The sequence below is a fragment of the Euprymna scolopes genome, chromosome 2 (assembly GCF_053919585.1).
Source record: "Euprymna scolopes isolate OS-2025 chromosome 2, ASM5391958v1, whole genome shotgun sequence".
Taxonomy (NCBI): Eukaryota; Metazoa; Mollusca; class Cephalopoda; order Sepiida; family Sepiolidae; genus Euprymna; species Euprymna scolopes.
Window position 1 is genome coordinate 71,877,201 of NC_136483.1, and position 15,552 is coordinate 71,892,752.

The 15,552-nt window shown below is 34.2% G+C and overlaps 1 protein-coding gene across 2 annotated transcripts in view; it reads left to right on the forward strand.

Moving 5' to 3' along the window:
• LOC145292190 (annexin A7-like) overlaps positions 1–15,552 on the forward strand; it is a 126,753-nt gene that overhangs the window by 11,299 nt on the left and 99,902 nt on the right. The window contains exon 1 of one of the 2 annotated variants that reach the window (XM_080138494.1): positions 12,850–13,036. The exons of the other annotated variant lie outside the window; for it this stretch is intronic. Within the exon in view, the coding sequence (XP_079994620.1) occupies positions 13,034–13,036 (3 nt within the window). The 5' untranslated portion in view covers positions 12,850–13,033. Of the gene's footprint in view, positions 1–12,849; positions 13,037–15,552 lie in introns of those variants that run through there. 2 annotated transcript variants of the gene reach the window in all.

A 15,552-nucleotide genomic window follows, 5' to 3' on the forward strand; every position in this document is an offset into this window, starting at 1 on the left:
TGAAAGATGAGGTTTCCGGTAGCGTGTTATTTGTCATGGCATTCAGTGGTTGTTGATTTTTGTAGTCATTAAAGGAAATTAAACATTACCAACCACCTGCAGCCCCATCCCATTACCGACTGAAGGTCATTTTCCATGGTTTCTGCCATTGGTTTGGATATGTGTATATTCGTTTTTCTTTCATGTCTATTATATGATGTTATTAGCAAATATACTCATCTGATACATAATTGTATCAGAGAGGTAATTTATGAATATTAGGAATAAGAAAGGTTCAAGGATCAACCTCAGGGACACACTTACATAATCATATTATTTAAACATACAGTCATTGAGAACAACTTTGGTTTTCTCTTGTCAATGAAGTATCTGATAATGTTAAGTATTCGTCCTGTAATATCATAGGATTTTATTTTTGTAAGAAGCTCTCCATGCCAGACCTTGTCAAATGCGCTAGATATATCAAGGAACTTGAGAGAAAGATGGATAAATAAAGGCCCGGTCAAAGATAGGTAAGCTTAGAAGTCAATTTCTAAAAGTCATTCAACATATGGCCATACATAAAATGGACATTAAACTAATATAATGATGAGGCAAAACCAGATTCTTACAATGTATTTGATATGTATATAATCAATCGTTTCGGTTTATATGATTCTAGCCTGGTTGCCTGGCATTGCCCAGGTGTTTGGAGGTGTGTGTTGAGCAAAAAATAAAAAAAATAAAAGTGGTAGTAGGCAGGCAGCCATGCAGGCAGGCTTGAACCTGTACCGCGATAAGAAAGTGAAAAAAAAAGTGACATCTTTGCCGTTGCGCTCATCACCAAACTTGAAGGGGCCAAAGTTTAAATTAAGGCTAGTCAATCGAAAAGAGGGGATGACTTTCGAAAATATTGGTGAAAAAGTGACCCCCTCCTTGTAGAAAAGTGCCCAGTTGAGGGTGAAGGAATAAATGTTTTTCGACAATTTTTTGGTATTTGTTGTCCGAAGGGTCGAGCTTCAAAACAATACTGATCTTGTGAAAATCCATTGCCTGTGTTGAAAATGTTAGGCAGACATACAAACATACATACATGCATACATACATTTAAACAGACAGGTAAAATTTATATTGTAGATGTACACAATCAATGTTTATGATTTATGTAATACTAGTGGGGGTACCCAGCATTGCCCGGGTGTTTGGAGGTGTGTATGTAGGAGAGGGTGACCCTGTTTTAATATTATAAAAAAACACGATGTTAAAAAAAATTGGAAAAATCAAAACAAAGCAAAAAGGAAAAAAAAGGTGTAAAAGAGGAAAAGAAGTTTAGGTAGGAAGCTAGGCTCGAACCCGGAGCATCGAGGCTAAGGTGGAAAAAAAAAAGCCTGATGCATTACCCCTACGCCAAAGAGACATACAATTGAGAACAGATAAAATTAAACCTTTGAAAACACTTGCAGGTGGTTTAAACTAACGTCAATGTTTTCTAGGTCAAACATGACGTCATTGTCATAGTAGCAGGAGGAGATAAAATGAAGGAACGACTTTTTCGGCACCTCTCTTTGTAGAAAAGGGTCCAGTTTAGGGTGAAGGAATGAATGTTTTTGCCCAATTTTTTTATATTTGCCGTCCAAGAGGTCGGGCCTCAAAATGATACCAATCTCGTGAAAATCCATCACCTCTGTCGAAAGTTTTTGAAAGACATACAAACACATACATATGTACATACATACACACATTTTCGCTTTTATATATATAGACTAGCGATAGGTATCTGGCATTGCCCGGGTGTTTGGAGGTGTGTGTGTGTGGAAACTCCGGGGGTGGGGGTGGGTTAAAAACAAAAAAAGTATATATGAGGATCGAACCTGAACTCTTGAGGCAAAGTTGTAAATTAAAGTGTGAAAAAAAAACGTGTGACGTTAACCATTGCCCCACCGTGAGATGCTAACGGAAACACGTTTGAATTTATTTAATTACTTGGATTTGGCAGGTGCCCGTTTATTGAGTTAATGAGGTCAAGTTTGACTGCGGGATAGTATTCATTTACTGCTGAACGCTTTTTTTTTTCCCCCCAAGATGTTATAGGAAAAAGACTAACCCACATGCGGCAAGTGACAAATGTTGAATATTTATCTTCCTGAAATCGAGCAAATTAAATAGACAGGCGAGCGTCGTTGTTAACTCTGAGATATTATGATTCATATGTGATATAAAAAGTTTTAAAAAGTTGTGAACCGACCGACCGCTTTTCTGAAAGAAGCCTTTTGTAGATATACAGACAAAGCGAACACACATACATACGTTTTCGCTTTTATATTTATAGATGTACACAATCAATGTTTAAAATTTATGTGATATGTACATAATCAATGTTTAAAATTTATGTGATATGTACATAATCAATGTTTAATATTTATGTGATATGTACATAATCAATGTCTAAAATTTATGTGATATGTACATCATCAATGTTTAAAATTTATGTGATATGTACGTAATCAATGTTTAAAATTTATGTGATATGTACATAATCAATGTTTAAAATTTATGTGATATGTACATAATCAATGTTTAAAATTTATGTGATATGTACATAATCAATGTTTAAAATTTATGTGATATGTACATAATCAATGTTTAAAATTTATGTGATATGTACATAATCAATGTTTAAAATTTATATGATATGTACATCATCAATGTTTAAAATTTATGTGATACTAGCGCGGATACCCAGCGTTGCCCAGGTGTTTGGAGGTGTGTGTGCTGTTAAATAAAAAAGAAACCGAGGGTGGGGAGTGGGTAAAGTTGGTAGGATTGAACCCGAGGCCCTGAGGCGAAGTTTGAAAATAAAATGTGAAAAAAACATGAACTGTTCGGCCAGCCAGAATGAGTTGCTGAAGATGTTTGAATTTATTTAAGTAAGAACCAAATTGACAGGTACCCGCACAGAAGTGGTCGAGCGTTACGACGACGATGTAAGCAATAGCTATTCAGCAAATGAGGTCAATGACCAGGTTTGTTTGTTATAAGCGAAGTAAAAAAAGAAAACATAAAAACAAACGTTAAAACTTAAGCGGAGGGGGGGGGTAATCAAAACATCGAAATAAAAAACACAAAAAAAACTAACGTAAGGCAAACAAAGATGTTAAATGTAAAAATCGAAAAAACAAAAAAGAAACCAGATAAAAAAACACGTGAAAAATGGCTTAAATAAGCCTGCTTCGATATTAAAATTAAAAAATCGGTGGGTACCCGGGTGTTTTTGAGTGTGTGGTCGGGGTGGATAAGTGAAGTAAAAAAAATAAAAAAACAGAAAAATGAACGTTATGTGAAAAATGGCTTAAATAACACTGGTTCAATATTTAAGTTTAAAATATCAAAAAAAAAAGAAAAAGACATCTCACACCACAATTCAAACCCAAAACGTTTAGATAACAAACCAACGCGCTAACCAACTGAGCTAACGCGGCGTACATGAAATTTAATCAGTTCTTCAACTATTTAAAGTAAATCAGGTCATGACGTAATCTGACGCATGCGTAGAACCGGTCGTCGTCACGAGGGGACCGTTTTTGTTAACCCCCCCCCCCCCCCCGTCGAAAATTGTCGATTTCGGTGTGAAAAAATGAACGTTTTGGGCCAATTTTTCGATATTTTTCGAGCGAAGGATGGGGCTTCAATATAATACCGAGTTTGTGAATTTTTGTCGTGTCTGTCGAAAGTTTTTAGCGGACACACAAACATACATACATATATACACACATTTTCGCTTTTATATTTATAGAAAGAAGAAGATGTACATCATCAATGTTTAAAATTTATGTGATATGTACATCATCAATGTTTAAAATTTATGATATGTACATAATCAGTTTAAAATTTATGTGATATGTACATCATCAAAGTTTAAAATTTATGTGATATGTACATCATCAAAGTTTAAAATTTATGTGATATGTACATCATCAATGTTTAAAATTTATGTGATATGTACATCATCAATGTTTAAAATTTATGTGATATGTACATCATCAATGTTTAAAATTTATGTGATATGTACATCATCAAAGTTTAAAATTTATGTGATATGTACATCATCAATGTTTAAAATTTATGTGATATGTACATCATCAATGTTTAAAATTTATGTGATATGTACATCATCAATGTTTAAAATTTATGTGATATGTACATCATCAATGTTTAAAATTTATGTGATATGTACATCATCAAAGTTTAAAATTTATGTGATATGTACATCATCAAAGTTTAACATTTATGTGATATGTACATCATCAATGTTTAAAATTTATGTGATGCAAAATGAGAAGTTTACATATGATGAATGCAAAATCAAATTATTACAACTTGTCTTACATCCGCACAAACATGATTTCTACACTGTGTGCCAAATTAGATTTTCCACCCTCATTATCATTGACTAAATTCCTAAGTAATTATCAATCATGATTAATCGTGTCACCAGTTATCTCCTCTTGTTAAATAGTAATCAAAATGATTTATTTATGAATTCATGTCTGAAAAAAATAAAATAGCAATTCTTAAATAACACACAACTCAATAAGTCTAGGGGCTGACATATAGATAGTACGATTAATAAAAAACGTCCATATAACTTTATAAGGTAATAGCCATTGGGTCAGTATGTTATATTAGCCATGGAATTAATGTATGAGCGTGACACTTGTGATGTAAAGAAAATAGATTTTGTGACATAACAGAAACATTTCTATGAAAGTATATTAAAATGGAAAAAGGAATATAGATAGATTTCTATGAGTTGTTCTGTTTATAATTTTTATTTTTGAAAAAAAAACTTAAAGCCATTTAATTATAAGTAGTTTGCCATACTTATAGATAAATGTGCACTGAACAGATACCATAATACTTAAAGTTAAATTCAAATTTTAATATATCTTTTAATTTAAACACAACAAAAAACAATTGGGACACTGAAAACGTACACAGTAAAACAATATGTTTTATTGTCGCATTGATCATTTATTTGTAACGCAATTTAAAAAAAAAACATTTTCGGGGTTATTTATTTATGTTGGGAGTGTAGGAGAAAATGTATGAATGTTTTTAAGAAAGGTGTATTAAAAATGGAGGATAAATTAAAAAAAAAAATAAAGGCGGTGGGTAAATCGCCGTTGTAAAATGCTCTAATGGTTGTCAACGGGTTAAAGTAGATTTATTTGTAAGAAAATTGCGTTTAAATGACTTAAACATAATACGGAAATGAACGATGTAAAAAAAATGCAGAAAGTATTAACAATTGTTTATTTGGATAATTTAAACCCAAGACAGAGTAAATATTTATTTTAAACTTAGAGAGGTAGCCACCTATTTTCAACTAAAGAGAAGGGAGCCTTGTCCTCTCCTCCTGAACTATCATTACCGACTTGTTTTTACTTTGTGTCATTTTTTACCATTGTGATTTTTACTGAGCACAAGTAAATGTTTTGGCACTTGTGCAGTTTAGCATCCCCAAGCAATTTTTTTTTATTTTGTGAGAGTTTTGTCCCCAAGGGAAGGCTTAACAAAGCCCTTCTGTTTCCATGTTAAAAACGGCTTTCTAAATTTTCTTGAGAATTTTAAACTGCACAAGTGCCAATATTTTATTTATAAATTTAAGAGTTTGTTGCAGAGGGCTGAAAGGTGTGAAGGCACCAAACGACTGTACAACTAATAAGGTAGACACAAGGCTAAGAGGTAGCGGTAATTGCAAAGAAGGGTGACAAACACAGATGTTCAGTTAAAGACGATAGGATATTGTGTTTTATTTTTACTACAAAAAAGGTAAAATGTACGACAATGACTATCAGGATCAGCCAGAGCAAGAACAAACATCTCACGGAGTTGATATTCTTGAAAGCTGCAGGAGCGAGTCGGAGGCCGCTGCAAGAGTGAGCATGAAGTGCTGAAGTCAATGCAGGAGTAAACTGGAGTCGCTGGAGTGAGTTGAAAATGCACGAGTCAATATACAAGTAAGCTAAAGTCGCTAAAAGCTGCAGGAACTGGAGTGGCAGCCTGCGAGGAAGTAGGGCAGCAGCAGAATCTGTGGTGTGTGTATAGTAGTACTAAAAAGGGTGTTTGGGTACTACTGCTGTCCTTGGTTCCCAATATGACGAGCATCCAGTCGCTTTCAGACCGAATGCCGTTGACTTTATTGAGAGCCATTCGTGCTACAGGCTTCACAGTCAGTGATGGTCTTACTAAACAATAAATGACTATCATTAATTTTAGGCGGAATTTCTTACTGGCCAAAATGTATGTGGTATTTATTGCTAGTATTTATTTAAATCTCCATTTAAAAGTAAAAAGTTGATTATTAATTTCATTGCAAAAAATTGAGTTTTGTGGGATGGGGGTGAGAAAAGTCATTATTTTTAGCACATGTGGTCATGATGTATTTCCGAGAATGTCGGATTTCAGCCGATGGCGTGTTTTTATTTACAAATATGGGAATGGTTAACTGGCACACCATGACAAGTTTAAAAAAAAAAAATCAACAAAAAAAAAAGTTGGAATAAAAATGAAAGTAAGAAGACATGGGCAACAGCGAGTAAGTAACACTAGCATATTAATAAAAAAGATCTCACTATACAACATCTGGTGGCTGAGATATGGGACCCTTTTCATGTGATACATTGGGCATTTATTACTATAGACAACAAACTGAAAAAGTGGTAAAGAAACAAATATATAACAAATGTTACCAAAAACAAGATAAGTTACTCTTCCACCCACTTGGATTAATTTGTTTGGTTTTTTTTGTTTTTTTTTTTGTATGTTTTAAATTATTTTAAAGCGCGTATTAAGTTTAAAACACTTTAAAATAAGTAAAAACACACACAAAAATAAATTAGCAATTATTACTGTTGTAATTTAAGTTATCTTTTGTTCCTTAGCTATAATAAATAATGTAGTTATCCCCCTTGGCCAGAAGTAGCTGTTCCACCATATTAACTCGATTATAGTCAGAGCATGTGTATTAATTTAAAGTTGATAAAACCTTTATCAAAGAAGTTCCTGTTTTTTTCTTACTTCATTCTTTTTCACACATCACTACAATTTTAATCATTTAAAATTAAAGAAAAACAACAAAATGGACAGACTACTACACCCTAACAAATTTGATGTGGAACCCACTACTCTGAATTCAGAGAAAGTGTACAAACACTGGAAACTAACGTTCGAAAACTATATACATACCACTAACAATGGCGAAATTGAAAATAACCCCCAAAACTTCTTTGCCTTAATCTAATCAACTCTATTTCAGTGGTGATCTATCAAATAATAAGCGATGCTACGGACTATAACAGCACGATAAAAACTCTAGACACTGCCTACATAAGACTAATAAATGTTGTATACAACAGACACCAGTTACTTACAAACAAACAACAACTAGCACAAACTATCGACGCATTTATGCAGCAATTAGAAGTACTCGCAAAATCGTGTAAATTCCCAGCTGTAACTGCAGAAGAGAACAAGAAACAATATATCCAAGATGTTTTTATTAGTGGCATCTCCTCCTCATCAATTTGTCAACACTTGCTCGAAAAACCGTTCTTTACACTACAAGAGACCTATGCAATGGCCAACTCCCTGGGACAAGTGGAGAAATATTCAGTAAGTTACGAAAACAACCTTAATGTAGCCACTATTGTAATTCCGTTAGAATCTTCTAACGGAATTACAATAGCGGCTACATTAAGGTTGTTTTTGTAACTTACTGAATGTTTCTCCGCTTGTTCCTTTCGAGCAAGTGTTGACAAATAGCCACTTAGCCGCTATAAAGGGAAATATTCATCCAAAGGAATTTGTTTCTTTTTTGGAAACTCTTGGCATCCACGAGTGCTATGCCCAGCACGTAATGCTGAGTGTACAAAATGTCAGAAGAACGGCCATTGGGCTAAGGTATGTAAATCTTCCTCTTCTACTTCTGCTGTATTATACGACACAGACTCACCCTCACCTGATCTCTCCTGACTAAGAACCGAAGCAAAAGATGTTATGTTTACTTAACGTAAAATAAATGGGCATATTGTTAACGCTATGGTAGATTCTGGTAGTATGGGGACGTTTATCAGCAAAAATACCACAAAAGACCATAGCATTGGCAGACCCTAACCAACACACCAAAATTATTGGTGGAACCATTGTTGACATTGCCCTAAATAATAAGAACCATCCTGGCATGATAGTGGAGGTAATCAAGAATCTCTTTATTGACATAATTATCGGGAAAGACATTCTAAAAAAGTACAAAAGAGTGACCCTGAAATTTGACGGTCCTGGGGATGAACTTGTCATTGGATCTGTTAACAAGAGCGACTCTTTCCCATCCATAAACATTCCTCCTCCTCCTCCTCCTCTCTTTTCTTATCTCTCTCGATATACAACTCCTATTGGAACCAAATCTCGTCGTCACACCATTGCTGACAACAAATTCATCAGAGAGGAAACTGCCAACATGTTGAGAGAAGGCATAATAGAGCTCTTTATATTTCCTTGGCGAGCTCAAGTTCTAGTGACCTCCAACGAAAATCACAAAAAAAGAATGGTTGTCGACTACAGTGGTACCATAAATAGATTTACGGAACTTGATGCCTATCCCATGCCTAACATCAATAAAATGACTGACGATGTAGCATGGTATAATATCTTCACAACACTCGACCTGAAGTCTGCATACCATCAAATACTGACAAGTCACACTGATCGTAAATACACTGCCTTCGAAGTAAGTGGAAAACTGTACCAGTTTACTCATCTACCTTTTGGCTTCACTAATGGAGTAAGTTGATAGACAACTTCATGCATGTAGATAACGTCACAATATGCAGAAAGGATCAAAAAGAGCATGACTATAATCTCCAAAGGTTTTGTGATGTAGCAAAAAGATACAACATTACGCTGAACCAAAGTAAGATTGTCATTTCGTCTACCTCAATCACTTTACTTGGTGACATAATCCAAAACAATTAAATTGTTCCTGTCTAGCAAAGACTAAAACCACTCCTCAAAATGCCACCTCCTCTAAATCCCGCATCTCAAAAACGAGTAGTCAGAATGTTCTCGTATTATAATAAGTTCATTCAAAACTTCTCTGATATAATACTGCTACTGAACCACAACAAAGAATTTCCACTGCCCCCATCTGTCTTAAACTTTTTTCAGATGTTGAAGACTGATCTAAAAAATGCTACACTAATAACATTGACTCGGATAAGAAATTTGAAGTAGAAACAGATGCAAGAAATTACTGCATTGCTGCTACACTAAACCAACAAGATCGACTTGTTGCATTCTTTTCACGGATGCTAAACCCAAACGAAATTAAACATCATGCTGTTGAAAAGGAAGCTGCTACTATTGTCGAAGCTCTCTGAAAGTGGCAACACTTTCTGTTTGGAAGACACTCAAGTCGTTACAGACCAAAAGAGCATTAGTTTCATGTTTGACAACAGTAGGAAATCTAAAATCAAAAATGATAAGATGTCATTGGTGGATTGAACTGTCACAGTTCAAATTCAATATCGTCTACTGCCAGGAAATGGAAAATGCAGCTGCTGGCACATTCTCTCGCATCTCTGCTCTAACTCATATTCTACAAGACCTTCGTGATTTGCATGTTAGACTATGTCATCCTGGTGTTACACGACTCAACCACTTCACCAGAACAATACTCTTCTCCTGCCAGTATCTGAAACCCAAATTTGTCAGTTGTAATAAAGGAACACTCGTACAGGCTGTACTATCTTTTTAGTGATTAAACATTGACTTCAAAGGCCCCCTACCTACTTCTTCACGTGGTAACAAATACTCACCATAATTGATGAGTATTCTCGCTTTCATTTTGCCTTTCCCTGTAAAGACATGACAAGCAAAACCATTATCTGCTGTCCAAACCAGCTATTTTCAATTTTTGGTATGCCTGATATGATACATACTGACAGGGTTGCTAACTTCCTTTCTGGTGAAATTAGAGACTACTTACATGGGAAAGGTATTGCTTCCTCGAAAACTAGTAGATATCACCCCAAATGTAATGGGCAGGTTGAGAAACTCAATGGAACTTTATGGAAGACCATCCAAACAATCTTACACTGGAGCAACATGAAGCTGTCCTATTGGAAAGACATACTACCTGATGCTCTTCACTCAATTAGATCACTACTCTGTACTGCCACTAATATGACTCCTCATGACAGGCTACTCAAATATAGCTGTAAATCCTCCTCTGGTACTTCGATTCCGTCTTGGGCAAAACTGGGGCCAATATATGTCGGAAATCATGCTAAGACTAGTAAACTCGACCCTCCTGTAACTCCTGCTACCCTGTTAGACATCAACCCCTACTATGCTTGTGTGCAACTACCTTCTGGTGCCGAAACTACTGTTAATGTGAGAGACCTGGCTCCTAACTCCTGTAATGAAGAAGACCTTCGCACTGAAAACAATCCTGAAAGTCCTGAGGCCTTTAAAGTGCTGCCTCTTGATGAAAATATCACCAATCCTTTGCCCCTAACCCTGAAGAAATCAACGCCTCTCAAAAAGTTGACGCTGGGGATCAAAATCCCAGCGAGTCAATGCAGAGGTCGTCTAAAATGTGACGATTCCCAAGTAAATATAAGGACTTTGTAACTTAATGCTGGACAGACTAACTTTAATTATCCTGTATAAATTTTTATTTATTGCGGACTATTATTCTCATCTTTATTAGTTGCTCCACGACATTTCGCCTAACTATTCCTCTGGCCTTCGTCAGGTGGTAACCGCGACGGATAGGAACTTTGAATCTCCTAACTGCATTCTCAGCAATCACTGCCATCTGCAGTTGTTGTCGTCTCACCATGTTTTGGCCAAGTAAGCCTCTGGCCGGCTTTGGGTAGGATTGAAACCGTGGTGAGACGACAACAGCTATGGATGGCAGTGATTGCTGAGAATGCAGTTAGGAGATTCGTAAATTTTTAAATTAGGTCCACCTCCACAATTTTCTTTTAAATGACTTATAGGGGTTCCGATTATGCTGAATGCGAAAATCACATTGAAATTTTAAAAAGTTGTATTATGCATTGTATTCTTTGGCGGCCATCTTTTTTACGCACGTGCATGCGCGCCATTAGGTGTGTCAGAAATTTCGTATAAAATATTGAATAATTCCACCACGTTTTTCCAAGGTTATAACTCCCCGAAAAATGTAATTCAAGCCCTAATTGTTTTTTTCAATTAAAGGAGCAAGGGCCAAGGTTTCATTAAAAAAACAACAAAAACAAACAACGTGTTTTTTTAAAAAAAAAAGGTTTTAAACGTCGGACTTTACAGGTAAATTTCTAAAAAACACTACTTTTTTGTTTTAAATTTTTGTGATATATAACACTTTGGTGAGTAAATTAATTATTTACTTTTTAATAGACATTTCAAAATGGGAGGCGGGAATTAATTCGACTCCCTGTCTTTCCAAGCGTATAACTACTCGAAAAATGTAATTCAAGCCCTAATTTTTTTTCAATTAAAGGAGCAAGGACCAAGGTTTCATTTGGTACTCATGCAGAGAGTGATCCGTGCTGAAATAATAACGTTATTATTTAAAAAGCTATTCTTAAAATGGGAAGGGGAGGGTGTTTTGTACCTATTCTGTATTTTAACCTTACAATTGAATAAAAAAAAGCATATTAAACTTTAATCAAACTTGGAAATACGATTTAAAAAATAGTGCGGATCACTCTCTGTATTAGCACCTTTCATTTAAAAAATACAAAAGAAAAAAACAAACAACGTGGTTTAAAAAAAAAAAAGGTTTTAAACTTCGGACTTTACAGGTAAATTTCTAAAAAACACTACCTTTTTTTTTTTTTAAATTTGAATATATTATTTATTGACCTTTTCTCTTCAATTTGTGATATATAAAACTTTGGTGAGTAAATTAATTATTTACTTTTTAATAGACACTTGAAAATGGGAGTGGGCGTGAATTAAAAAAAAAACATTTGTCTAAAATATTATATTCAGTTTATTGGAAAGAGCATAAAATTTCACATTGACCCTAAAAATATCGTAAAAATAGAATCAATAGAAAAATTTAGATAGATTTTTAAAGTTTAAAAATTGAAAAATACTGAGCTCGTAAAATTCAATTAATTTCATTACTGTTTAAAAAAAAAATAGTTCTATTACTTTTAAAACAACTTTAATAGTTTATTTTGGAAGTATAATCCATAAAGAAAATAAACAACCCACTTTTAAAAGAGAAATTACGAGTTTTTTATATTTTATTCGCAGATTCGTGTTAAGGGGTGTCAAAAATTCCTACAAAAATTTTGATACACCTAGAGAGAGCGCCATATCTACTCAACTGACACTGCACGCGCGTAAAAAAGATGGCTGCCTAGGAATAGAATGCATAATACAACTTTTTATATCTCGATAACTACTTATTTCTGCAAAATTTCAATCCGATTTTCGTATTCAGCATAGTCGAAAACCTTTAAAAGTTGTCATTTAAAAGAAAATTGTGAAGGTGGACCTAATCTAAAAAAAATCCGACTTGTTTTGTCTTTCTTTCCTGCTCCCATTTTGTAGAAATATACTTGTTGCTTGATTTTAAGACAATTTATATGTGGAATAAAAATTGAATTCATAAAAAATAAATCAATATAAAAATAAGCAACAAAATATGATTTGCTTTGTGATATTTTTTTCAAGACAATAATTATGAACATGCCGAGGAAACGGGAGTAAACATTCTCCGGATAAGGAGTGTTCAGTAGTTGGTCTCGTTGAAGAATGTGGTCTCTCACGGCGATGACGGCGGCTGCTGCTGTTGCTAAAGGCAACCCCACCCCTCGACGACGGGCACTTGTGTACTCGCCCAAAAACGGGAGAGTTGAGGAAAAGTGCAACTTTAAACTGCGTGTTGGACCCTTAACGCCTCCTCCAACTAATTGCTGCATTTTTCTTATTAAATTCATTCTGAACGAAACAAAGTTTACTTTTAAACTCAAACATGGTGAGTAAAATTATTATATATCGCTATTTTTATTTTATTTATTTAATTATTTTTTTGACCTAGCTTCTTTTTTTTACTTCGCTTTTTTTATCAACATTCTGTTCTGAACCTCCTGAAATTTAATATTTTATTATTCGGTTATTTAGAATTCAACCTTCTTCTTCTTATGATGATGATGATAACAACAACAAAAGAATCTTTGGTGTATGTACCCGTCACTGAATGGAAATGTCATATTCTCAAAATTACGTAAACTGATCAAGAGTTATAAAATCATTATTTAACGATTTAAAGCGATTAATGTGAAATCGGTAGCATTACAAGGCTGATCTCGCAAGTTTAAATTATTGTGGACTTATCTACCCATATTTTTTATTTATTTATTTTTTTTTGTTGTTCAAGATGCCGACGCGAGATAGTTCCCTTTTGTTTACTCATAGAATTTAATTTTCTTTGTTAAAAATAAAACTATTTGATCAATTTACATTATTTTTGGAATATGACATATTTCGTGGCGGGTACGTACATTATTTTTATGAGGCTCAATAAGAACCTATTATTATTTCTCTAGTTTTCTAAGTAGTTTTTTTGGGGGGGGGGGATTGGAAACAAGCAAAAATCATTAATCTAAAATCGAGATAAATAAGTTTTGTTTAACTTTATGCAAAAACAACTTCCATTAAATCGGTTTATTAAAAAAAAAACGTAAATATTTAAACTTTCTTTCTGAATCCAAAGAAATCAATGTTTGTTTGGAAGTGGAATTCGACTATCCTTAAATAGTGGCCGCATTTTCTCTACACAAAACTCCCCCGTAATACGCACCATAAAGGTGCCACCTCTTGCAGACTTACTTCAGTATGACACAAGGTCATTGCAATAAAATATTTGGGCGATGACAGGATTTTCTTCAGTAAAATTTTTTTTTAACCAACTAAATTTGTTGTTTATTTTTACTCACGCTGTAAACTAAAAAATAATGATGTGATTTTGTTTGTTTCCAACACCGTGTAAATAACGTAGAAAATTTTTCAAATATTTGAGATGTTAAAATAAGGAATTCAGTGTAAAAGTTAGTTTAGGACAGAACGATTCGCCGGTTTTTTTTTTTTTTTGCTTTGTTGTTGTTGTGTGTGTGTGTGTGTGTGTGTGTTTTCAGGAAACTCTCTCCAGTATCTTTTTTTTTTTTCATCAGGGGGGAAAAAGGGTAATATTTATAAACTCACCCGGCCGCCACAACACCCCCGCCCCTCCACCGCCTCCCACGAAATGTAAACAGAATTTTTGTAAAATATTAAACAGTTCTTCTGCTCAAAACGGTTAATTAAACTGCATAAGCACCTGTTAAAAAAACTATACAAGTTCTATAATTGAATATCCCCCTCCAAAAAAAGAACAAAAAACAAACCGGCAATAATCCCCCTCCTCCAAAAAATGTGACCATAAAGTGAGTGCATTTCTTCATATATTGGAAACTTCTTGGAATTTTAAAGGATTTTCCGAGGGTGGAAAGAAAGCCCCCCCCCCCAAAAAAAAATTGTGGTCACAAAATGGGTGCTCATTTTACGTTAAATTATTATAGAAAAGTGATCCCCCACTTTTTTAAAACTAACATTTCTTCGTATCTTGGAAACTACTCGTTCGTTTGCCGTGATTTTAAACGTTATTTTCGTTTTCAGCGATCCCGAAAACCGGTAAGAGTGGTAATTTGAAAGGAATTTTCGAGGGTGGAGTAATTCTTCATATAAATTTACTATTTGGCGACCATTTGAGAAATATACAAAAATGGTTACTTGTTCTGTCCTACGGCTACGCTATCTGGCCAAGAACTGAGTGGTCAAAATTTATATATAAATGTTCACTTTAAAAGTCTAAAAAATATAATTCCTTAAACCCTTTCCAGGATGTGTAAGTGTTTATTACACACACACACACACACACACACACACACAATCCCATTTTTACCTTTCCGTTAGCATCACGGCAAATGTAAAAGATTTATTGCCCTTTTTTGCTCTATTTTAGTTTTGTTTTTATTTTATTGTTCGAGTCGGCCATGCGTTTCACTTTCACATCTGAGTCATTGTTATGAATGAGAAGAACAATTGTTGCTATTTAAACGACGAATAATTAATAAATGATTACAACAGCCGTTTTATAATATCAGATGTTGACGTGCGTTTTGTTTTGTGTTCTTCATACTCAAATTAATTCAGATGTTCTCGGCCTCGTAAATTTCTGTTGTAAATGGATTTTTCTGACTTATTTTTAATTAAAAATAAATTCATTAATAATAAATTCCCAAAGTTGTTGGACATTATGGTAGATATTTTGTCGGTCGAGAGTGACATAAAGAAATGGGTTAAAAGTTCCATTGTACTATGGTGACCGTTCGAATATGTTATTATCGGACACATTTTAAATGCAATTGTTTGGTTTCTCGTAACTTATTTTTAATCAGTAAATTTCTGGCTTCTTTGCGGTGTATTATCAAACAATTTATTTTGTATTAAACT